At 44.0% G+C, this 26,394-nt stretch overlaps 2 protein-coding genes across 7 annotated transcripts in view; one reads left to right on the top strand and one right to left on the bottom strand.

Moving 5' to 3' along the window:
- Positions 1 to 1,070: 1,070 nt before the first annotated feature.
- LOC133111203 (pyruvate kinase PKM-like) lies at positions 1,071 to 16,063 on the bottom strand. The gene is made up of 11 exons (XM_061221390.1): positions 15,909 to 16,063; positions 10,994 to 11,178; positions 10,542 to 10,633; positions 7,275 to 7,406; positions 6,777 to 6,963; positions 6,196 to 6,466; positions 5,547 to 5,697; positions 5,277 to 5,429; positions 3,590 to 3,756; positions 2,529 to 2,710; positions 1,071 to 2,208 (listed from the first exon to the last, which is right to left on the bottom strand). The coding sequence occupies exons 2-11, from the start codon at positions 11,148 to 11,150 to the stop codon at positions 2,102 to 2,104; spliced, it is 1,599 nt and encodes a 532-aa protein (XP_061077374.1). The 5' UTR covers positions 11,151 to 11,178; positions 15,909 to 16,063; the 3' UTR covers positions 1,071 to 2,101.
- Positions 14,230 to 26,394, top strand: part of LOC133111201 (protein mono-ADP-ribosyltransferase PARP6) — a 27,220-nt gene continuing 15,055 nt past the window's right edge. For 5 of the 6 annotated variants that reach the window (XR_009704971.1, XM_061221388.1, XM_061221389.1 and 2 more), the window contains exons 1-3: positions 22,093 to 22,425; positions 24,563 to 24,767; positions 25,208 to 25,285. Coding sequence is in view for 5 of the 6 variants with exons in the window: in XM_061221388.1 (XP_061077372.1) it covers positions 24,765 to 24,767; positions 25,208 to 25,285 (81 nt within the window). In the remaining variant the exon portion in view is untranslated. Of the gene's footprint in view, positions 14,270 to 22,092; positions 22,426 to 24,562; positions 24,768 to 25,207; positions 25,286 to 26,394 lie in introns of those variants that run through there. The other variant, XM_061221386.1, reaches the window with a different exon arrangement.

Raw genomic sequence — 26,394 nt, 5'->3', positions numbered from 1 at the left:
TGTGCATGCTTGTGTGAATGGTCACTTGTTTAAAATGCAAAACCGTTTTTGTAAGATTTCAAGTGGACAGGAGTCCTCAAAATCATGCATGTGAAGGCACGCAAAAACATGTGGCACTTGAATTATCCAAAGCAAATATTTGGTGTGGTAACTCAGTAACCAGGTAACGGAAAGCTGCATGCTTATCTGAATATGTCAATTGCCCCAGCAGAGGATCAGTGTGACATATTTGGCACATAAGGCTTAAAACAAATTACAGACATGGCAGAAATATTGTATTGTTGTACATGGAGTATTCTAGCTGTCAACCGTGGTATGCTAGTTCATATGTTGATGTATTCTTCAAGGGTTCCGATTGTATCTGTATGGTCAGGCTAGGACTCGGAACCGTACTGTCCTCTAGGGTCCTCATCACACTTGTTCCTGTGTTTGAACTGCACTTTGTTGTATGTCGCTCTGGATAAGAGCGTCTGCTAAATGCTGTGTAATGTAATGTAACTTTCAGATAAATCTATTCCATAATAAATATACATGGACATGTAGATGATGTTAGTCAGTATGCTTGTGATCTACTGTATAATGCTATGCTACATCTTTCACATTTAATCAGGCTTGAGAGCCAAACAAGAAAAAAACCTTAAAGATCACTAAATCTATACATTGCAAATGTATATTTAGAAATGCAATCTGCCATTCCAGTTAGGCAACTCCCCTTAAACTCCCATCCCTCAGCCAGGATCCAGCAGGAATCTGAGCTGCACAATTAACTGCAATGAACTACAGGGGGGCCTGTAGCGTAGTGGTTAAGGTACATGACTGGGACCAGCAAGGTCAGTGGTTTGATCCCCAGTGTAGCCACAATAAGATCCACACAGCCGTTGAGCCCCTGAGCAAGGCCCTTAACCCTGCATTGCTCCAGGGGAGGATTGTCTCCTGCTTAGTCTAATCAACTGTATGTCGCTCTGGATAAGAGCGTCTGCCAAATGCCATTAATGTAATATCATGAAATTATGTTGTGTTAAGTGTCCATGCGAAATACGAGTCACACACACAAAAGAAGAGGTGAAAGGTCAGGTGCTCATCTCGTTTATTGATGGAAAGCCAGTCATTCAGGAACACCCGGTACACCACGTATGTACAGCCCATTTCCTGTCCGCGATTATCAGACCTTTAAACCAATCACGGTTAGAGAAACGGGTGGGAGAGGAAGAACAGCCGGAAGAACGGAAGTGAGCTTGAAGAAGGAGGGAGAGCGGAACCAATAAACAGTGAAAGAAAGAGAAGGGGGCTGGGGAAAAGAAATAAAAAACATCCATTTTCAGTGCACCATGTAACATCTTAGAAAATTGAGCTAATTTACTTTTTACTTTCCCCAGCTATACAGATAGAAAAATGATCATGGTCAATTTCATCATGGGCTTCCAATAGTGACTGTTTCTCCTGAGTAAAAAAAAAGAAAAATACATACATATAAAGCCATATTGACCGCCCATCATACAAATCCACCATTCACGAAAGTCAAGTATCATACATAACGTAACACTGTTGACAGCGATTTGCAAGTGCAACATTAAAATACAGCAGAGAGTGACGTTGGTACAGTACAGAGCACACAGGCAAAGCAACTGCAGCACGCGTACTGCTCTGTTCAACAGCAGGGCTGAATACACGCTGAATATTCGTTAAGAGGGGGTTTCCTTTCAGAAGCTTCCGGATGAGCGAGGCGTGGTGTGAGCAACACGCTCTCCCTCTCTAAGGCCTGCAGCCCTCTTCAAACAGAGCAGGCGGGGGTGAAGACTGGTTCACTGTGGGGCTCGTTTACAGAGAATAAATACAGTTCCTGGCAGTGGGTACAGAGAAGCCCTGGAGACTGGCGTACAGCAGAGAAGACACCTACATGAGGCATTCTGGAGTGTGGACAGTTTCTGTTCAGTGGGGAAGGCCCTCTGGAGGGGGCCTTGTGTGGCTTTGTTTGGATGGTCTGAGCGGTTGGGTGTGTGTCAGATGGCCACAGCGGTGAGGGGGAGCACTGCTGTCAGGGGGGGAGAGAGGGAGAGGGAGAGGGAGAGGGAGGGGGGTTGGCAGAGTCCTCTGGGGGGCTTCAAGGCACAAGGACGACGCGCATGGTGTTGGTGTAACCGGAACCGGGGCGCCAGCCGGTCAGGACGATGACCACATCGCCAGACTTGAAGAACTTACGAGCCTTGCCTGGAAGAGACAGGAGCGTCAGAAACTAAGCCCTACAGACACACGGCCGTCACAGACTCTGAGCTCACAAATTTGTCACATTTCCGCCATGTTCTGTGCATATCAGCCGATATAACCGGCAGCAAATAACATACAGGTGATTCTTGAACACAGGACCAGTTTCACAGACACAGATTAAGCCTAGTCCTAGACTAAATTCTATTTTTGAATTTCTATGGAGAGATTCTCCATAGAAAACACAATTTAGTCCAGGACTGATCTTATTCTGCGTGTGGAACTGGCCCTGAGGGGCGCTGGGTGGATTCGTCCGGCCTCCTTACCCATCTCCATGGCGAAGTTGACGCGGAGGTCGACATCCTCGGCCCAGACGTCGTGGGCGGGCTTGTTGTACAGCACGGGGAAGATTCCGCGGTACAGGTGGCTCTGCCTGGCCGTCTGCTCGTTACGGGTGACGGCAATGATGGGGGCGCGGGGCCTGTACTTGGACAGCAGGTGAGCTGACCTGGGAACAGAAGATTAACAGGTTACGCCAAAGTGATCGAAGTGCTGCCCACGCAACTACTGATCTGGAGTCAGACTGATAAGTGGAAATGAACACCTTTCACCACTTGTTAACAATATACACGTGTGTAAAGGGCACTTAGAGATATGTTCTCACATTATACTGATTTATTGTTTACATGCGTCAGGTCATTTACAGTTCTGGTAATATGATGGCCTATATTTGAAGCCTGCAAAGACCTATGGGACATGTGTCAGGGCATACTTTTTCAGAACAGACAGAGCAGGGCGTCTCAGAACAGACTGGACAGACACACCCTCTCACAGTCTGTGAGGACAGCTGGTTGGGGGTAAATATAGCACCGGGAATGTCAGGGTTCAGAGCTGGAAAGGTCAAGGTTTGTTTGATATACACAGGCCTGCAGCACTCACTCCTGTGCAGAGCTGGTGTGTCACTCTGTTTAGAGACCTAACCACATAGCTTTGTTGGATTTCAAGCACTTACGTACTTACAAGCCAATTTTTCAAGCAATTATTGCAACCGTTACTGAAAATGCCAATGTGGGGTGTGCTACCTGTATACAGTCTATACCAGAGCCTCACAACCCAGTTCTTGGAAATCTACCATCCTGTAGAGTTTCACTCCAAAGCACACCTTATTCAACAGCTAGATAATTTATCTGCTAATTACTAGAATCATGTGTGCGTAATTAGGGTTGAAATGGACAGTAGATCTTCCAAGAACAAGGATGGGGTATACTATGCAGCTTCATACAGTCTGGGCATCGTTGGATGAAAGGCTTGAATAAAAGCTTCATTCAGTGAAGCCTCCATTAGCAGCAGAGTAAAGGAGTGTGGGATCTCTCTGGGGGGGACCTACCTGCCGGTCTTGGTGAGCACAATGATGGCGCTGGCGCAGCACTTGAAGGAGGACTCCACGGCGCCGATGGCCACGGCCTCGGAGGGGTCGCGGGTCAGGTGGGTGGTGCGGCGGAGCTCCTCGAACAGCTGCCTGTGGAACATGGCGGCCTCCGCTTCCCTGGCGATCTGCAGGGGACAGCGCCACCAGGGGGTCAAGCTCCAACACGCAAAGGGCAGTACTCCTGCACCCGTACCCACACCCAGCCCAACTCAGGCCCCAACTGTACCAACACCCAGCAAACCACAGGCCCACCACTGATGTTTGGGAAAATGGCAAACATTTAAAATGGAGGATTTTTAAATGTTTGCCATTCTAAATGCCTAGACCAGGGCTCATGTAAGTTTTCCATTTCAAACCAAATTTGGCATATCCGTTTCTACCAATTAGCAGCACAACCAAATCTCTTGACATTAAATGAGGGGTTGAAATGCTTTGTTAGGGTTGAAATGAAAACCTACAGGACATAGATCTCCAGGAACAGGGTTTGGCAGCCCTGGCTTAAATACATTTATACTCCATATACAGTTGCGGTACTTGTGTGTTGTACCCCCATTGCCCACAAACAAACAAAAAAGTCGAAGACATTTAAAATATTGAGGGAAAAGTTCAAAACACGTTACATACACAAACTAGACACCACCAAATATCTGCCCACTGCTCTGGAGGGCTCCTGAGATCATATTTAAGAGAAGATGAAGCCCTGTTCATACCCCTGTCTGCCTACCTGTGGGACTTGTGAGAACAGTGACCGCAGAAGCTAAGACATTAGAGGCCCAAACGGCAATGGAGAAGGGTGGAACATGGTTGCTTCAGCTGTGAGCACAGTCCACGGCAAGACGCACCAGACAGGCAGGCAAATGGACGGACAAGCAGGCAGAGAAAAGACAAAGAAGTGGAAAAGAAAGCACGCAAAGCAAGTTAGTCTCAGTGGAGTTAGCATAGCAAATGCATTCAAGTTCAAACATTTCCAACAAAGGATATATTCAAAGTCTTTTTACACAATGATGCAATCTAATAACACAGAATACATGCATATTCATCTATTCAGTCTGAATCATTGTGTCTGATAGCTGTAGCTGTAGCCAGAATCTGTTTGCCGTTAGTACAGAGATGTAGCAGGGGAACAGACTTGACACACAAAGCATGAGGAAGAGATCAGACAGCCAGTCATTAAGAAGAGTGCTGGTGCCAGGGGTCTTAGACAGAGAGACCAAGGATGACAGCACATCCATTAACTGGTCCCTACGATATCGCCGGGGAAACATTTGTGAAAACATTGGTTTAAAAAAAGAAGCCTGATATGTTGGACAAAAGGTCACCTGCTCTGCTGTCGAGTGCCTGCTGTGGGTGTGTTCATGCACAAGCCAGAGCCTTACAGATCACCATATAGGGTCACTGCCAAATGTATGGATGAACCCGAGGACAGGACTTCCCTTGCAGGACAGGGGTTTGACCATAAACATATAAAGTACCGTCAGATATCAAACCAAAACACTCAAGGCAAAATGCTATTAGTTGGTTCCAGTCCCGTTGATAACCAGTGGTCTTGGCCCTGTGACAGTTTGTTCATACACAGACAGAGGTTATGGTTAGCGGTAAACCTGGCAGGCTGCAGTGCGGTGGAGCCAGCAGAGGGCGCCCTCACCATGTGCTGTGTCCTCACGGCCTCCAGAGGGTAGTCTCCCTTGGCGGTCTCCCCGCTCAACATGATGCAGTCGGCTCCGTCCAGCACAGCGTTGGCCACGTCGCTGCCCTCCGCGCGGGTCGGGCGGGGCTTCTTGATCATGCTCTCCAACATCTGCGGGGCAGAAGACCCAAGTAAGCCCAGGACCGGCCCTCAAAGGGCAGGAAACGGTGGAAGAGCGTTGCATTTCTCTAAAATTGCACCTGCTGGAATCTTCAGGTGGACGGGTACCTGAGTGGCGCAGGTGATTGGCTTGCCGGCCCTGTTGCAGCGGCCAGTCATCATCTTCTGGGCCAGGAAGACCTTCTCTGTGGGGATCTCGATACCCAGGTCTCCACGGGCCACCATGATGCCGTCGCTGGCCTCCATGATCTCATCGAACCTGCAGAGAGGAGGGAGGAGCCAGTTACCCCCCACAGCAGCCATAACCCCCAGGCCTGATCCAGCAAGAACCACCAGCCCACAATGTATGCCTGAAACAATTAACTGATGTGTCTATATATACTGTCATATATGGCTCATTTCCCAAGGGATCAATTGCAGTGTGCTTAGCTGGAGTTTAAACCACAAGACCACAGAACCGCATTGCAACTGGAACACGTCCAAATCTATCAAATAAGGATTAGCGGTTCCAGTTGCAATGCAGTTCTGTTGTCTAGAGGATTAAACCTGAGCTCTAAACTCCTGCTAAGCACACTGCAATTGACCCAATGTAATTAACCATAACATTGTGCTAGTACATACGGAATACAATGTTTCGAATGCTTTGAATGAAAGTTTTTGTGCAACTAGGATGGCATTTAAAAATCAACGACAAAACGGTGAACCAGTTGTTCCTAAGCGGACACCCGTGGGAGGTGCCGGCCGGCCAGGGACAGACCTGCGCACGCCCTCGTGGTTTTCCAGCTTGCTGATGATCTTGATGTCCTTGCCCTTGTCTCCCAGAACCTTCCGGACGGCATGCACGTCGGAGGCCTTGCGGATGAAGGAGGCAAACACCATGTCCACGCCCTGCTCCACGCCGAACAGCAGGTCCTGCATGTCCTTCTCGGACACGGCGGGCAGGTCCACGGCCGCCCCGGGGAGGTTCACGCCCTTCTTGCTCCCGAGCAAGCCGCCGTTCTCGATCTCGCAGTCCAGGAAGTTGGAGCCTGCAGGCGCCCAGAATAAGGGAGAAACGCTGAGCTCGAAGTTTCGTACGGGTGGAGAAGAGGGGGAAATGGGTGTTCTTTCCCTACAATAAGCCAACGGCAGTTCTAGAATATTCTCTGCATGTTTCATGGTCAGAGGTCTTAAACTTCACGCACTGATAAAAAGTGCATCAGAGTGAACTGAGGACAAGTGGTAGAAGTCTTTGCCCTCTTCCTGCCTCCATTTAAAATTATTTTCTTTCTGAAAATCTATTTTTAAGCTGCAGTACTGAAAAGAAAACCCATTTATAAAAAATAAAGTTGCACTCACCGATCTCCCTGACCCTGAGCGACATCAGACCATCGTCAATGTAGATGTGGCTTCCGACCTGGACCACTTTGGTGATGTTCTTGTAGTCCAGCCACAGAGTGGTCTCATCGCAGTTGTCCATGTAGTCATCGTCCAGGGTGAGCTTGATCATTTCCCCCTTCATCAGCTCGACCTCAGCAGTGCCACTCTAAGGGACACAGTGGACAGTAAGACAGCTTCCAAAACTCCCACAGATCTTTACAGTTTACCAGTCAAATCTACAAATTACAAAGGTTCCCACATTGGGATCTTTACGAATATCTCTCAGAGTAACGAAGAAAAGGACAGAATCAAAACAAACCTGGTTGTGAAAACAGAGGTGTTATTACTAGCAGTATTAGTGAATTGTGGGTGGGGAGGTTTGCTCGACCCATTGATAATGCTCTTGATCACAGGACACATTGTGTATTAAAATGGGGAGATATCTGCTCTATTCCAGATGACAGTAAATAGACTTACTCCCTTGATGAGTCCAGTCCTGATCTCTGGGCCCTTAGTGTCCAGGGCAATGGCCACAGGTCTGTAGTGGATGCTGCCGGGCTGAAAGCTCTCAGTAGCCTCACGCACGTTCTTGATGGTCTCGGCATGGTACTGTAGAGGGGAGTGGTGGTTACTCACACACAGATGCTACTGCACAGAAATCATATGCAACCCAATGTATATGAACCCAATGCACCGTAAAAAGATAAGGACTAGACAGTAAGCTGTATAAAATGTCCACGTCACAGAGACGAGGAGGCCGCGGTTAAATACTTGTAAAAGTTATAGAAATTAAGGAATGCACACCCAGGTTGAATACGGCTCTAGAATTAGTTTTTCTGGTTTAAATAAATCTGTAAAATGTAAGTGGAAGACATGGAGAAGGAACAGACAGCAGTCACGCCACATGTCTCAGAGTTTCAGCGTAGGCACGGAGCGGCTCAGCAGGGTGAAGTCGGCTGACAACACACCATGACGGGGATTACAGGGCAGATAACGCACACACACACACACACACACACACACACACACACACACACAAACCCGCGAACCCACGCTCATAAATGTGGGAAAACTGAGGCTGTCAAGTCAAGGCTGTCTAGACACTGGGAATTAGGTCAAAAAAGCTGTGCACTACGCGCTACTGTGAGAATTAAAAGCAAAGATTACAAGTGAGGCTCTAGCCATAGTAGAGTTCTGTCTGCACACAACAGCACAACGAAGAAAGAACCTCTACTGCATAATACTACCAATTGCCAAACTATCATATATCAGTTAACTACCATATATTTCTGATTCAAATTTCATAAAACATGTCAAAGATAACAATTCAAAAAGTGTTTTGATTATGGATGAAAAGGCTGGAAAAGGCAGCTGATGCTAGTCTACTTTCCTGACAGCGAGTTTACTGTACACACTACAACTTTGGGTGTAAGAAAGAAGGTAAACATTTCCAAAATAAGTCACCAAACTGCTTGTAAATCATCAACATTAAGCACCAGACCTTTGCTGATGAGGCCAGGTGATAAACTTTGTAGATCCATACACCAGTATTTGGTGCTACGGTAGGGACACTCTGATACTATGTGACTGAATAGAACAGAACTTCCTAAATTAGAAAATACATTAACAGGACAATGTATAATTGAATTGCATAAGTAAACAAAAAGTTTTAGTACATTTAATTAGGCAGTTAATGGAAACGATGGTTGGCTGAATGACCACGCTTCCTAAAATGAATGCTCTTTTCCATGAATTGTTGCTCTTTTCCACGCACAAATAAAACCATGCGCTAATAATACAAATAAAGCATCACAGGAGCCACTCAATCTGTTGACAAATGATCGGTTTGCCCGAGGATGGGAACATCGTGTCCACCATTTCATCACAGCTGAGCTCCACTCCAAGAAGTTACATCACTGGCACTGACTCTCGTGTGGGTCTTGGCACCAGACGAATGGGGGGTGGGGGGGGGGACCCGTGATGTATGGATAAAACACACAGTAGACGTGTATATCCTTGAAAATGCCACGTGATGCATAAGCTTTCTATTCTAGAAGCAGATTAGATTTCAGAATGTCAGGATGCCATTTCAGAGGTCTATAAATACACCGGGGAAGAAGACCGCCACCTTGCCCTTTCAGCAGCTGATCACGATTAAATATCCAGACAGGAGCACTCCGTAGAAAAGCTCATCTTGAATTTATCCAAAAGACAATCATCTTAATTTAGTCAAGGAATTCATGTTGACTAATTGCAATAATTCACAGGATTGTAGAAACAAAATCCAAGATTTATTCCAGAAGTTATATGCAGCTTATTTTAAGCAGGCCCGTTCAAAAAATGAACAGACCTGCAGTTTCCCATTAATTTAAGCAACACATGAATGGATAATTAATGCTCAAATAAGCACCAAAGAGAATTTTGTGAAGAGAATTCCTGATAATTCTTGATAGAAAATGCAATGTGCACTTCAATTAACTTTACCAAGGCTGCAGATAATGAATGTTGTGCACTATGGGGAATGCACTCACCTACTGTACACAGAAGAATTATACTATTTTTAATAATGCATCCTTGATTTGTTGTTTCGTAGACAGCCATTTGTTTGGCTGCCTGTGAACCAATAAATTAATCATACATTATTCATAAAACAACCCAATTATTTTGAGCTGTTGCGTACAAACCTCTCAACAACTTATGCATCATACAATGCATTTGAATAAATATATACATATTTTAAAGCAGCACTGGTACTTTAACACTTGGTGGTAAGGGAAAGGGTACAGTGCTCGGCTGTGGCCAGTGCTCAGAAACAGCAAAGTGAAAGGCCTGACTCCACCCCCCCAGGCTCCGCCTTCAGAAGAAAGTGAGAGCTGGAAGGCACAGATACGGAGTATTTATAGCAGCGCAACTGACTCTGAGAGATTAGGTTTCACCTGCCCTTCGACGACTGTGTGGCTAACCTTTGATCCGCTCCACAAAACACATCTGCTAAGCATTTCGTCAAGTTCTCTAAGCTTAATAATTATGCATTGGTGCACACCAACCATTATATTACAGAACTATTACCATTTAGTTGTTTGGTATGTGCTGTAGTTATTTTAGTCCGTCCTAGGGTCTTCATTAGAAAAAAGGACAGTGGTTTAAAGCAACCAAGTGCTGCCACACAGCTCACGCTGTAGGTGCACAAATGTTGACCCCTACAGCTGTACCTTTGCTTCCATCACCGTCAACAAAAAGACTAGTTCCACTTACATTCACTTACAACAAAGGTCAACTTGCACCAGCTTATCTATGTCAAGACAATTCCACAGCAATAAAGATAAAAAAAAAAAAAATCCGTTTGAGGTTGATGCTAATGTTTTATACGTAGTTAATGAACTCATATTGAAAATAATATGGATACATTCCTTCGGTGTAAGGTCAAAGACTAAAATACACACAAAGTGTCACCTGATACAGAACCGTGCTCAAACCGTGCTTTTACCTTGTGTGAAAGGTAAAAAGGCATGACTTTTAAAGGAAAGTTCAGTGGGTCAGAGCCCCTGCCTGGCCACAGTTTTCCAGGGTGTTATACAAGGGCATGGTCATCTGTGGACAACAGGCTTCACGACTCGAGGAGGGTAGCATGGATCTTCTTACAAGTGCGGACAAGGAGAATGTCACAATGAGGACAGAGACATTTAAGGGAGGAAACTAAAGATGTGGAGCTGGCCGATCCATCGGCCATGTGTCCGCGCTCACCTCGTGAGTGCCGTGAGAGAAGTTCATACGGGCAATGTTCATTCCGGCCTTGATCATCTCCTGCAGGGTTTCAACGGAGCGAGAAGCCGGTCCTGGGGAGGAACACGTGGCCGTCACAAGAGGATACACCACAAGGCCATGGAGGAGCGGGGGGGACACATGCCATGTATCAAACCATGCATACGTGTCCTTAAACCAGGGTTGTCAAACTACAGTCCAGGAGGGCCTCAGTGTCTGCAGTCTTTCATTGTCTAAAGAGTCCACACACCTTGTTCTCAAGGCCTTAATAGGCTGCTGCTTGAAAGGAAACCACAAATACCAGAAGACACTGCAGCCCTCCAGGACTGGAGTTTGACGGCCCTGCCTTAAACCCACAAGGCTGGCAAAGCTGAAGTGTTATGAGTGGTTGAACTGTTTGAGGGACGCGGGAGGGTTAAGTTAGCGGCCCTCACCGATGGTGCAGATGATGCCGGTGTTGCGGGCGACGGTGGGCTCGGAGTCGATGTCCAGCAGGCACATGTGCTCCAGGAAGGTGTCGGCCATCGCAGCGTTCAGCTGCTGGGTCTGGATGAAGGCAGAGCCCATGTCTTGAGTCTTGGATTGGGGCATGATGGGAGCGGTGTCAGCTGGAAACGTCCTGTATGGGGGGGGGAGAGGAGAGAGCAGGGTCAACGTGGTGCAGGTGATTTGGCAGGAAATGATTCACTGGCCCATAAAGCTTCCGTTTTATCACAGCTGTGCACACACAGGAGTTTACAAAGGGATGAACCTCTACAGGTGCCTCAGGTCGATGGTAGAGGTCCTGACAGTTCTAATGGTGCTGACAAGCTCACTTCAACTGCAGTGGTTTCCAAAGATCAGAACCATTTCCTCGACTAAAGGCATTCACCAGCTCTCCAAGATACCGAATCCAATTCAGAAACCTAAAACAGGCATTGATTGGCATGAATTTGAAATGGAGAAGCTTTAGCCATAGTTCTGATGGGATATAGTCGTGACTGCCCATGTTTCAACTACACTTACGGCTTTAGACGCTTAAGTAGCCCTGTACGAACATGAAAGGTGGGAGTTGAATCCAACAGAGCCATAGACTGGTTACTCTGTTTGCCCTCCCACTCATCCACTCATGACTCACCCTTGGCAACCGCAGAGATCTGCTTCCTGTCCTCCTGCATCACACAGTATTATGCAGCACCATACTTCCTTATTGTTCCTGGAGAAGGCCATTAGGCATTAGGAGATTCCATGCTAACCAAGGGTGATTATGGTAGAGTTGCTCTGAGCAGGGAGAAGGAGGAAGTAATCCCCATTGGCTAGGGTATGCCCAACCACTGTAGTATTTGCACTAAGGGCAGTTCATGTGAATTTGAGGGACTCCTAACATGGGGAAATAAACACACTGAGAATGTAATGCATAGGCTGGTGAGTCAAGCGACTTTTGAGCAGGAATTAGCACCCTGAATGTGGCATATTAGATGGCACTATGAAGCATTTAGCTTTTTGTACAAAAAAGGTTTGTCAGTTAGATTTGGACATTTTCTGAGACTTTAAGAAATGTGGGGCAATTTGCAGGATGCTTACATGATGCTTCAGAATTAAACACGGTGCCATGCGCTCCACTCTCTGAACAGGGTCAAATGAAGACTTAGCGCAGAATTCCTGCTATCTTCCCATAAGATGTGATACAGAGCACAGCCACATTTCTAAATTTCAATATGAATGTGCAGTTAACTGCTGCAGAGTGCTGGTCATCCCAACCTCCCAGCTCACATTTCAGAGGCCCTCCTTTGACCCAGCCTCTGACCCAGCCTCTGGACCTTGGGCATGACCCCGCAGTGGAGCTCCTTTGACCCAGCCTCTGGACCTTGGGCATGACCCCACAGTGGAGCTCCTTTGACCCAGCCTCTTGACCATGGGCATGAACCCACAGTGGAGCAGTTGTCCACTGGGATGGCAGAGCGGTCAGACAGCCCAATGCAAATAATCACAGCCTCAGTATTTAATACTGTGGGTTCTCATGCGAGTATGGCTTACTGTAGTTTACAACCAAATGTTAGTAGAGAGCAGCCTAGTTTCCATCACTCAGTCAGGTTAAACTTAGTTAAATTCCACAATGGCTGAACATATTTTAAAAAAATAAATAAAGATTTTTCTGAGAGCACTACACTCATGTGTGGGGCACCCAAAAAGATGGTCACCCCTATAACTCTCATACATTAATATTCATAAGCCACCTCAGCAATAAAAACTGCAGAATCTCCATTGAGCCATCAAGCTGAGGGCTGATCTGCAGGAGACACATTCTGAAGGTCAGCAGCAACTCCCCACCATTGAGAAACCAACCCCTCAGATCTGAGCCAACCGTGCAGAACCAGCCCAATGCAGGCTCAACCCCAGCATGCCTCTGGGTGCAGGCAGGGATGAGACCCCGCTCTTCTGCTGTGCCATGCCTGGTAACAGGAGCCCTTCTCTTCCATAGATGCTCCAAAGTACAGGGCTATAACGTGCCTATGCATCGAAAGCATACCCCCAGTCAAGGCTTTAGTTACGGCAGTAAAATCCAACGTATGGCCGTGACAGCCGCGGAGTTGTAGCTAACCTGATACATGTAACTAAGGGCGTGGCTCCACAGGATACGCTCATTGAGGCTCGGCCAACTCCCGTACATACCCGAGGATGCTTCCGTTCCCCCTGACGACGTATAGGAACTTCACTGCCAAAGACCTCCCCAATAACCGGAGTGTGTGCGACACCCTCATCACAGCAAAATATGGAGCCAGGCGCTGCTCCACTGGACCAACTGCCAATTAGACCCTACAGGTCACTGCCACACCGACAGGAATAGACCGACCCATAGCTCTTATGCAAGCGTCCACCCAGAGACTCCAGCCACACACTATGGGGAGAGCTTCGAGCTAGTATGTATTGCGCAACGTCAATAGCCCATTCCACCAATCTCCAATATCCCTGACTCAACTAAAAATACAAACTCCATGCATATACACTATAACTGAGTGAGGAAGTTCTAGTGTTTAAAATGTAGACGTTTCCGTTCTGAAACAAGCAGACGAAAGAAATGGTAAATGTACTATATTATGTTACCCATTAATACACACACTTGCACACCAACAGTGATTGGCTGCCATACAAGGCACCAACCAGCTCGTCAGGAGCATTTAGGGGTTAGGTGTCTTGCTCGGAGGATACCCCAGGTTCGGGGATTGAACTGGCAGCCCTCTGACTGCCAGATGACTGCTCTTACCGCCTGAGCCACTGTTGCCCCGCCCTGATTAAAATGTAGGTTGATTCAATCTAAAGGGCACAACACTGTAAACTCAGCAGACTCCTCTGTGCTAAAATGAAGCCAATAGGCAAGCAAGAGCCGGTGCTTCATTTCATGTTTGTGACTGACGGCAGGAGTCATGTCAGCCAGAGTGACAGGGCATGCTGTGTGGGTAATTAAGCCCCAGCCAGTGGCTCTCAGATGTTAAAGAACGGTGCCCTGTGGCAGCAGAGGTCCCCACCCCACGGATCAGGTTTCCCTTCGGAGAACACTTCATGACAGTGGCATTGACATTGGGTTCCGTACCTTTGCTCTTCTCGCTGACTTATTCAAAGTATTTTAATTATACAACAAGTAGCGCGTGGCTTTCTTATTTCAAAACAGGAACAAGAATGAAGTCTATATAGAAAACTCACAAGAGATAAAGAACCCATCTACATTAACGGTATGTACTTGAAAAGAGTCTCTCACCAAAACTCCACAGAGCATTCAGCTACTATATTCAATCAATCCACTCTCAATGGGAGAACTTTCGTGCAGTGCACCCAGAGCTCATGACGAAGACACAGAATACTGTACCTGCAAATAATTACCGGAACAGGGACTCACCACTCTTAAAATTAGACATTGTAGAATAGTTACACGAAACATATGCTTTGCTATGGTCATTATATTATCATCCAAATATAAGGCACCCAGAAAAGTAAACAATCATCAACAAATCAGAGATAGGGAGAGTTTAAAAGCACAGGTTAAATGGTGCATAATGATGGGGAACGGCCATAAAATGTGATCACAGTGAAAAGAATTAGTAACTGGCTGACTGAGCAGTCTAGTCAAAGCAGTCGGTGTTGTGTACTCCACCCATCCGTTATCTAATGCGCTTATTCTTGGTCACGGTGGGTTACGGTGGGCAGGAATAGGCCTAAACCCTGGACAAGTCACCAATCTGTCACAGGGCACACATGCCATTCACTCAAACGCATACCTATGGGCAATTTGGGCTCTCTGATGAACATAACCTGCATGTCTCTGGACTGTCCATCGCACCGCCCAAAGTTGTGTAGTGATTATTCAATTCAAATGAAGAGCAAGAATAGCCTGGAAAGCTTAGTGTTAGGGCTTAGAGTGGGGGCCACAAGAGCAAGTCAGAAATTATGGTGACAGAAAGGTCATTTAAATTCCTTCCTCGATCAAAAGACCTGTAGCTAAAGGTCAGATCAGATCAGATCAAAAATTAAAATGATATAAATGCAGTTTGAACCGGCAGTTTAAGTTCACTTGACACATCCACATGGAATGCAGAGCTCATATTTTATAAGCCGCATTGCTAATATTGGCTTTGAGGAAACAGGACTGTAAATCTTTTCCAATGTACAAATATTGTTCTCTCCAAAAATATAATTTAACTTTTATCCTTATTTATTTTGTATAACAGAAACCATTTTGCAATCATTTATATCCTAATGAAAAGTTTTCAGTCTTGCATTGAAGGCAGTTGGATTCAAGCATAAAGGAATTAGCCTACCTTTTGTGCTACCTTTTTAAACATGAAAAATTAGGCACCCTTACAATTAATTACTTCAAGCAAACTCATATTGAGGTGCAATCTCATGTTGTTAAATGATGGAGACTGCCTGTAATATAGGCAGTTGAAAGTAACGATGGATTGACAAGATTCCAAATCTTGTCAATTATTATGACAACTTCCTGCATTTGGTAATTTTTTACTTTTACTAGCTCCCGAGTTACAGTCACGTTGTTAGTTCCGACAGGATTCACATGCACGATAAAAGAGAATGATGTATAGACTGAATGCGTGTGTCATTCTCTCTACTAACTACTGCGTTAAACAAAGCTTGAAATCTGTCGTATTAATGAAGTTACAGCAACAGGTGTACAGTGCAAAATACACCAAGTCACTCTAACTAACACTAACACACTAACATTCCGAGTATGCTTTATACACCTATGCAGTTAACTGGTATATAAATAGAGCACTTTGGAGAGGTCAATGACCAGTGAAATCATCCATTGAATACTTCCACCTACGTATAGCTAAACTATTCAGAGGCAGTACTTACCTTGTCGCGATGAACGACTGCGGAGACTGATGCGCTGAGAACACGGCCACCGGCTCAAGGTGATTCCTCCACGTTTACCGGGACTACTTTCCGAAGAGAACATAACATATCCCTCCGAGAATAAAGCAGATAGGTCGCAAAATTTAATTCATTCTATGCATTTGTATATAAAACCGACCAATTATTCTATATTTAACTGCAAATATATAATATTTGTCCAATAGAATACGACAGAACTGGCTAATAAATTCCATTTTAGACCACTTTAATACAGAAAGGGGTGGAGATTCCTCCACGGTACAGAAATGGCGTTTTACGGTCTGTATCCAATCACAAAGCTTGCTTCATCTGCTTAAATTGGAAGCACTACGCGCGACGGAACTTCGCTCGTGGAGGAAGAGGAGCGTTAAGTTGAATAACCTTTGGACTCTTTACTTAGACTCATACAATTCCCTGTTGGCCAGTAAAACTAATTTAAAAAAATAATTTGGTATTGTTCTATCTGCATATATCAATACTGCAGCAGGTGGTTTCAATTAGTGTAAACAAAAAAAGTCTCCCTGGCTTCCACTTGGCTTGCATAAAATATGATTTTTAAAAAATCAGGCAACAGGGATGTAAAGAAAACCTTACACCTGTATTTATCCTTGCTATATGTTATTTCTTGGATGCATCACTTGCAGACATTGGAAAACTAATATGTTTAAATTTGTCAATGAACTGGCAACATGGACAGGAAATATCCCTTCTCGTAATGTATCCCATAACATGCATTACCAATGCTACTGAATCTATGAAATTGATCAGAACAAATCACTGCCATAACAGCCATACCACACATATCTCTCCACACACATGCACATACTATACATTATATAAATTTACGAGACTATGAATGGCTTATTGATTACATAAGGATGTAATGTATATTCATGTCCCAGATTCCCAGTGTGGGATGGGTGTACTTTCTTTCCACACTTTTTTAAAATGTTCATAATTGGATGTGCATTCAGAAGGGAGAGATGCAGAAGGATAGGCATGAGTAGCCATATGGTGGCAGTGAGTTTCAAATGGGAAAGCAAACACTTGCTGCAACACTTTTCATGCCCTGTCTTGGTTAATTCTCACTTGTAAAATTGGTTTTAAATTACAGTTAACATCCTATTACATAATTGGTTATAGTACTACTGCTGTTGCAGTACTACTACCACTACTGGTGTTGCTGCTGCTTCTGATTCTGGCACTACTGCTACTGCTACTACTACTGCTGATACTTCTACTACTGCTACTACTACTACTATTACTCATAATAATAATAATACTCCTGTGGTTTGTTATATCTCACTGAATGCCAGTCTTTCATTCATTATGGTATCCTCCTTGTGCATACTTTATTTGCATCACCAAATAATATGTCTTGCAATAAGTTAGTGCCTCCTGCAGTTCTCTTTATTTTTGGGCTATGTGCTAAGCAAGACTGCAACCCTGCAACTGGTACCTGCAATATACGGTATATCAAATGTAACTGCTTCCTGAAAAGCTGTGCTCTAAAATTAATCTAATGCCAAGTGACGTTTGTCTCTTCCAGTGTGTTCGGTGCACGTTGCAAACAGGGCTCAATGATTAAGTCTCAAATGCAATTTGACTGTGTGGTGGACTGAACTCGCTATTGGGTATCTTACAGACGGTACAGAAATCGAGTGCTGATTGATGGTCTAAACATTGTGAATATGATACAACGGTAATGCCCTATGTCCATAGAAGTGAAAACCATTAAGAGATGATGGTAAGTCTATACGTCTTCGGAGTGCCACAGAAAAATCCCTGCAACGAGTACCCCTGGTAGGACTTCTGCCTGGCTCAGCTCTTCAGCCTTAAAATACACCAGATGTGTAACTGTGCCTTTCAAACATCAACTCAGTTTCACCTTTCCTAATAAGTATGTTCTTCTTCTGTGGTGGCAGATAGATTCGCCTTTTTGTCCAGTCTTCCTCTGTGCAATCTTTTTTGTGCAGGATGCATATCTCTATAACTAGGACGATGACAAGTAGCTAGCATGTTTAGCTTTTAAGTTCCCTGTAAATATTGCACGTATTCATTCTTTTCTAAAGAAGTGCCACCTTTACAGGCTTAATGAGAGTAGAGAATGTAACAAGAATGTCCCCATAGTGTCATGTTTACAGGATGCCATCATTCTGGAGGATTGTGTGTCACAACCTGATGGTCACATCTAATGCAGTTGTCTGCATGCACAATGTGAGGCTCATTGGCAGATTTCAAAAGGATAATTAACAGGGATTCCCTTCCATAGCAACCAATGACCATTGGTGAGAGACTCTATTCTAAATAAATGTTATGTAATTTTAGCTCTCTCTCCATTAAACAATGCACATACTGGAATGCAGGCTAATCTGTATGTGATCGAAAGCAAACCTGAACTCTAAATGGTACAGAGTTAAACATCAGATCATTCTGCAAATGTATAGTTTCACTTTATAAATTATAAAAAAAGGAAAAGAGCCCTGTGGATCCCTTTTGGATTATTCTTTGTTAGTTTTTAAAAAGATTAGGCCCAGACCCAGATGATTTACTTGTTAGGGCTTCAATGAGTCTGGTGAGTATAATTCCAGGGCTGAACTTTTTATTCGGAAGTACCTCCATGCCTTCTAAAGTATCCAACTGCAATGACTCTTCTTGCTGGTGTTAACAACAATGGGTTCCTCTAAACATTTGTCCAAGGACTTCCACATGGCAGAAAGAACAACCTCAACACAAAATTAAGCATCTAAAGAAAAAAAAAACCCTTGAGAAACCTGAAGCCTTGGCACAATTACTTTTGAACAATGATTTTTGAGCAACATTTTTGCACACAACTGTATGCATATTAAATGCATGCTTTGTAAAATATGTATAAATAAAGATATGGTGCATGGTCTAAACTGAGTTCCTATGCACCATGGGAAAATGACAGAAAAGGAAAAATGTAAGTCTATACAGCAGGACAGCATGTTCTCCATATGTCACATGACATCTCTCCACAAGTCCTTAGAACATAGGGCTCTCTTAGATCTTAAAATACACTGTTGGGTGTGCATGTTAGCATGTGGGCATGTTAGTTTTATGTAATACGGGATGTATTATCTGTCAGTGTGCATTTTCCTTGGTATTATTCATCTTGATTTGTCACAAATTACAGTATATGTGCAGAATTCATGGTCCATGTCATAACAAACAAACTGTCTGCTGATTGAATATAGTAATCAATGTAAGTGTAATCCAAACTTGACAAACAACGATTTGGTTTGTAACAAAAGAAAGTACCGCTATCCTGATAACATATTATTACATAGCTGAACCAATACTGCTATCCTAACTGAAATAAAAAATAATAATAATAAAAAAAAGATTTACATGAATGCTACGGAGCATTCTTTCTGGGATTTAGAAATAATTATTCTAGTTTTAGTGTATGTTCAGCCCAGATATTTGTATATGCAATGAAAGAAAATGTTAGACAAGTATCAGTAGGAGCATTCAGGGTTTGTGGTCTAAATACCCAAAATAAACTTTAAGTAACTCCAAAGCAGCTACGCTCTTCTTTGAATGTTATGCACATTACGTTAGAGGAGCACAAGTTACACAAATGCACCTAACTAAATTTGGAGACACAGGCAATATGAAGCAGGGCCCACATATTTTGGGAAACTCCCGAGGGTTTGTTTGGGTGCTGGGCAACACAAATACGAGGTGAGAAGGAGGTGAGAAAAAGTGCAGACACTGCAGTTGAAGTTCGTTATTTTGAGAGATTGGCATCCAATTGAATTTAGCAAGAGCCTACGCCTGATTTAATTAAAAAAGAATGCTCTGCTCGTCATGACTATTAATTTCAGGATCTTATTAGTCAAGATTGTACATTACTTTTATGTACTGCATGTGTGATAAAAAAAAAAGTTGGCTTTCAATATCATGTTACAGCCTGGCCATTGTGTACTGTCAATATTAGCGTCCGTACATAGCGCGTACTGAGTCTCGGCACCAGCCCTACTTTCAGCTATCAAACATACACAAATGCTCCTGTTGACAGTCGGGTAAGGAGAAATGCAACTTATCGTACACAGTGAAATTTAGCCACCACCTTAGTAATTGTAATATTCACTTGATTGATGATTGCGTGATTGAATGGTGATTGATGCACAGGTCAAGTGTGTCGTATGTGTCGTGTGTAGCTCTATCCTAACAGATGTGATATCTGCAGTATATTATTAAAACAGCTTATTAAAAATGAAATTTTGGTTGACGGTGTGTCCCCTTGGATTTGGCGCTCGAAAGTCAATAGCTCCCTCTAGTGTCCGTTGAGTTATATCTGCAGGCTGTATAATGAAGAGAAATGGTTGTGAGGAAAAAAACAAAAACATTTTTGTTCATTCTGAAAAGAGTAAAAACACAATCATTTGTATTTTAGGGGATTTTCTATTTAAGTGCAAAATGCTTTGGCAGTCTAATTGTGAATTAGAATTTGAGCATTCAAATTTTTATTGCATCTGACTTAAGACATTTAAGACATATGTGTATAGTCGTATACATGCATATGTGTCAAAGCCAATGTCATGCACTCTATATGTCATGTCATTTAAATACTCTATACTGAATATTGCCCCACTAGCTGCAAGAAAAAATATATATAACACAATACAGAGAGGTTTGGTCCTTTGAAAATATTTAGTTTTTGTCTTAGCATTACTGTGCCTAAATGTATTTATTCAAAGCTGGGTTCATTGATATGTTGCATTCTAGAGAAAACTGTTTTTCTGGCTCATAATCTTATCCTGGAAGCCCCCGTTTCGCTTGTTTGAACAGCGAACAGTGAATTTGTTTTTCTACTAGCTATGTAGTATGTTCACTTTTCATACAAACCTCCTTTATAATGAATATATTATATTACTACGATGTATGAATAGTGTGAGTCTATTAGAACTGAATGTATGTGAAATTAATGTATGAGAAAAAATTATGTCAAGATTAAATCCATATGTTATCCCAAGGTTTCCTCAAGGAAAAGCTTTTGACCAATTAATTGAATGTCAAATTAATGTATACAATAATAGTATGAAAGCAAACTTCACACTGGATGCATGTAATCAACTCAGGGACAGTATCTAAATCTATAATCTTATTGATCTTTATTATATATGAGCCTAAAGTCAATTTACCAGTTCATTTCAATTTAAAGTCATTCATGGGCTTCATCAAGCTGTTTGCCAACAGGCATACCAGTGAACCAACAGGAATAAAATTGACCAAGGTGGTCAATCAGCTTGACCTAGCTGGTTCATCGGTTCAACAAAGGCTGTGGACCAGCCTAGCCTAGCCCATCCTGACTACAATACCAGCCCAGCCTAACTCATCCAGACTACAACACCAGCTCAGCCTAGCTCATCCAGACTGCTACACCAGCCCAACCTATCTCATCCAGACTGCTATACCAGCCCAGCCTAGCTCATCCAGACTGCTACACCAGCCCAGCCTAGCTCATCCAGACTGCTATACCAGCCCAGCCTAGCTCATCCAGACTGCTACACCAGCCCAGTCTAGCTTAACCAGGCTGGAATAACAGCCCAGCCTAGCACAGCCTGGTGGGTACACCAGCCCAACCTAGCGTGACCAGGCTGGTACACCAGTTCAGCCCAGCTTGATCAGGCTGGAATAACAGCCCAGCCTAGCTCATCCAGGCTGCTGTACCAGTTCAGCCTAGCTCATCCAGGCTGCTGTACCAGTTCAGCTTCGCTCATCCAGGCTGCTACACCAGCCCAGCCTAGCTCATCCAGGCTGCTGTACCAGTTCATCCCAGTTTGGCCAGGCTGCTACACCAGTTTAGTCCAGTTTGACCAGGCTGCTACACCAGTTCAGCCCAGCTTGACCAGGCTGCTACACCAGTAAAGCTCAGTTTGACCAGCCTGGCGCAGCTGCCCCATCCCCCCTCCAGCTCAGTCTTCCCCTCCTGCAGTACCAAACAGAAACCTCCTGTCACAGCCTAAAGAGCACCCCGGGCTCCACGCAGAGAGAAACCATCCTCCACCGGACATTTCACTTATCTCCCCCTGGCTTTCTGTCCCTCCTCCCCCTTGTTCTCTAATTCCCTCCATCCCTCTCCCTCCCCTCCGCCTGCTTCAGCCTCCCTCCATGACTGGCTCAGTCAGCTGTGGGTCATGTGACCAGCCTCCTCGGCTCTGACTGAGCATGCCCGAGCTGCTCTGTGTTGTCAGGCAAAAAAAAAAAAAAAAATGAGACAGCAGAGAGAATAGTGATCTGCGATAGATAAACACGGGGACGGATAGGCGCTCGACCACGGAGCACCGCGACAGGAGCAGTGAGGCCCTGGGAACGAGGCACGGCTGTGCAGCCTGCAATTATTTCTGTTTGTGTGAGCGGAAGAAAGGAAAACAGCCAGGTGTGCCTTTAAACGGAGGGAAAGGGAAGGAACGAGGCGGTGGTGTTCGTCTCTCCATCTACTGAGGAGGTAAGTGAGCCACACAGGGTATGAAGGGGGGGGGGGGGGGGGGGGGGGGGGAGGCTGAACAGCCAGCTGCCTGTGTAGGTTTCATTTTCATTCAGAGGAGTGGGTTGATTAGCTTGCTTCTCCCTGGATGCATCAGGGAACAGAGAGGAGAGAATGTGGAGGACCAAGGCAGGGCCAACGGGGAGAGACAGAAAGGAGGGATAGATGAAGGTAATGAAGAGGAATAGAAAGAGGGGGAAGGGGTTGTGGGAGGGTTAGGGACAGGTTATTTATAGGCTGAAGGTGAAAGAGTGAAAGTAGAGGTATTGGGAATGTAGTCAATGAATAGATTTAATATCCACTGTGAAGCAAATTGGGGGAGCAAACAAGCTGCAATTTGAGGAGAATTAGACTGCTGGGAAATATGCCTCAATAAACACTTAAAGACAACGGTGCTGGAATTCTGTAGAGAGAGAGAGAGAGAGAGAGAGAGAGAGAGAGAGAGAGAGAGAGAGAGTGTGAGAGAGGTGAGAGAGAGAGAGAGAGAGAGAGCGAGAGAGAGAGAGAGAGAGGCAGCCTTTTGAATGACTCACATCAGGGAAATATAGTGAGACTAGTTCAGTATTCCCATTAAAAAATAAACTGTCATATAGTCTACTTTCTATACCCCCAATTAAAAATGGAAAATTACATATTGCAAAAGATATTTCCCAAACATTGTTTTTACAAAAAAAGGCTTGCAGCTTCCTTACTCTGTGCTTCATAAACATACAGGTATTTGTGTTGTGTGTGAACGAGCATGTTTGTGTTTGTGTTTCTGCTTCAAGTGTGGTTAACATCAATGGCTGATCAGTCGGCTCAGTTTTGTGCTAGACTCTCTGATAAGCAGGACTGGAATGGACTGATACCTGCCTGGACAGCCTATCATCACCATCATCATCATCATCATCATCAGTAACATCATTACTTAAAACTATTTCAATCTAAATAAAAATTTGCATGTACGAAATGCAGATGTCCCTGGGTAACTGTATAATTTATCCAGTAACACCCATCTGATTGCCTGGCGACAGCCAAAGGAATAACAATGACAAACTCAGCAGTGATGAATGATGTTGTGCTTGGAAGAATCCAAATGCAGTCCTTAATTTAAGTACACTGTACTGTCCTTGTCTGTCAAGAGTAGAGAGATCTAATCTGTTGGATCATGTTCTAGCCTAATAATTTTACTCAAATGTTTGTTTTGAAAGATTTCACAGTTGGTCCCTGGGGAAAAAATAGAATTGCTGAATTATTGTATATCTGTTCTGGTAACAGACTTGGGTTTTAAACCCAAGAGCAGACTCAATAACAATATGCAGCACATGTGTGCATTTCCAGAAACAATTGTCTTCTTTCTTTTAAATCTAAGAAACATTTCATTTAAATATAAATACAATGTTGGATTTGGTTAAGACATGACGGTTTTGTGATATACACAGAAAATTAGATCAACAATGTTTTACAAGAAAGTAAATAGATATCATGCAGATGATTACATACTGAGTGTCTTTCCAAAATTGCCCCATTGAGGTACAATAAAGTGTGGTAATTTCCAATATTTCACAAAACCAATCTAAAAAGATATATTTTTTTAAATTGCCCTGTTGAGCGCGTCTACAGTTCAGCGTGATTGTAGTAGGGCAGGATTTCTGCGGCAGTGTGAAAACCCCAGTGATAACACAAAGCGAATCCCGCACAGAGCCTCTCTCCCACACAAGTTCCGCACTGATTAATGGAGTGGTGGCGGGAGACAGGAACTACGGTTGCTAGGATACGCCGGAACGTAGGGAGCAGGCGATGAAGCCACGGTTATGACTCGGCAAGATGGCAACACTTTCAGAAAGCCTTCAGTGGCGTAATCATTTCCTCTGTGAAATATTTTGTGTTGATAATTTTTTATTGAGAAAATGTACATTTTTACATAGTCTTATGTATTTTTGGCTTTTCTAGAAAGTGTGCTTATCATCATAAACAAACATATATACAAACCCTTTGCAGTCAATTTATTTGCTTGTATTCATGAGATTTACCTCTGATTTACCTGAAATTATAAAAACTGTGAGGAGTATGGGTTTTTTTTTTGCTCTTTTTTTTCTGTTAAAAAAAAAAAATGCAGATTAGCAGGGATCCGCAGATACAGCCACAGAGAAAAGGTCCCACCACATTGTTTGGTTCGTCCAAACCATTCTGAGCCCCCAGCCCACCTCCACCTCAAACCCCGACCCCAGAAGATCCAGTCCTGCTCACTCCACACCACAACTGGGATGGAAGGGAGATGCTGGACCCTGTATAAGAAGCACACATGAACCTCTGATCCGATGGTGAGACGGCACGCCCCACTGGGCCCACACTCCCAGTGAACAATTCAACCTTTGACTGACAATAAAAAGAGCCATTTTAAAGGTACAATTGGTAATTTCAGATCTCTAACAGTCAAGAGAGGAATAGCAGCAACAAACACCTTCAAACCACAACACTGTTAATCCCTCCCTCTTCTCTGTAAATGCACTGATGTTGAAACGCCATTGGCTGTGGCAATTAGAACCAATTTTTGACCAATGAGCTTGAATTATTGTACAGTGATGCGAATGTCACATGTTAGTGAACATTTTTCAATGATAAGAAAGGATTTACAATGGTCTTGTAACAATGTTTTCATACAAAAGTCTTACCTATTGTTTGGTTCGTCCTCAATAGTGTCTGAAAGAGTGATTTCTTCTCTTTGCTGACGAGAAAACCTTTTCCATCTTGAATCCTGCAGGATATCAAGAGCCAGTACTGGACTGATGAGGAATCGGATGGGGACAATGACTCTGAGGAGTTCCTGTATGGGATCCAGGTAAACCTGCAAACCCCTCTTAGTGAATTACTGCTGTCTGGTAAATGGTACATTTGGCATGGCACACGGCAGACTGATGAAAAAAGGTTGGTACATATGGATCTAAGATATAAGAATGACATGGGGCGACATTGGTTCAGGCGGTAAGAGCAGTTGTCTGGCAGTCGGAGGGTTTCCAGGTCAGTCCCCTGCCTGGGCTGTGTTGAAGTGTCCCCGAGCAAGACACCTAACCCCTAAATGCTCCTGACGAGCTGGTTGGTCCTTGCATGGCAGCCAATTGCCATTGGTGAGTGTGTGCATGAATGGGTGAACTAGCAGCATCGATTGTACAGCGCTTTGGATAAAGGCACTATATAAATGCTTGCCATTTGCATGAATCTCAGTTCACTTACAAAATGTTAAACTATCTGTTTCATGCAATTTCTTTTCCTCACTATGTATCTGAAAATATTATGGAGTCTACTTTTAACCTCATGGTAAATGGTAAATGGCAGGCATTTATATAGCGCCTTTATCCAAAGCGCTGTACAATTGATGCTTCTCCATTCACCCATTCATACACACACTCACACACCGACGGCGATTGGCTGCCATGCAAGGCCCCGACCAGCTCGTCAGGAGCATTTTGGGGTTAGGTGTCTTGCTCAGGGACACTTAGACACAGCCCGGCGGGGGATCGAACCGGCAACCCTCCGACTGCCAGACGACTGCTCTTACTGCTTGGTAATACTAGTCACATCACATAAAATCCTGTGAGTTATAATCTTATAATCTTTCAATCAGATATTTGGACAAAATAGAGGGCCTTGCAGGAAATCAAATCATAATCCATCTTTGTCAAAAAGATATTAAAAACAATTTACACCGCTGTATTTACACACCCACAAACACAGCCACACAGTTGCACACACACATGCACAGACATACTCATGCATTCACATGCATTCACATGTGCACACACAAACACACACACATGGACATGTAAGTTCATATTTTTATGTTGTTGAGTGTAGTCATATATTAACATTCTTCTGAGTTCTATGCATATTTATGTTGTGTGAAACTAGCTTGCGAATGAACATCCCACTGTATTAATGTAGATGTACTCC

This window comes from Conger conger, chromosome 15 (genome assembly GCF_963514075.1).
Source record: "Conger conger chromosome 15, fConCon1.1, whole genome shotgun sequence".
NCBI lineage: Eukaryota > Metazoa > Chordata > Actinopteri > Anguilliformes > Congridae > Conger > Conger conger.
This window is presented reverse-complemented; position numbering and strand designations above follow the sequence as displayed.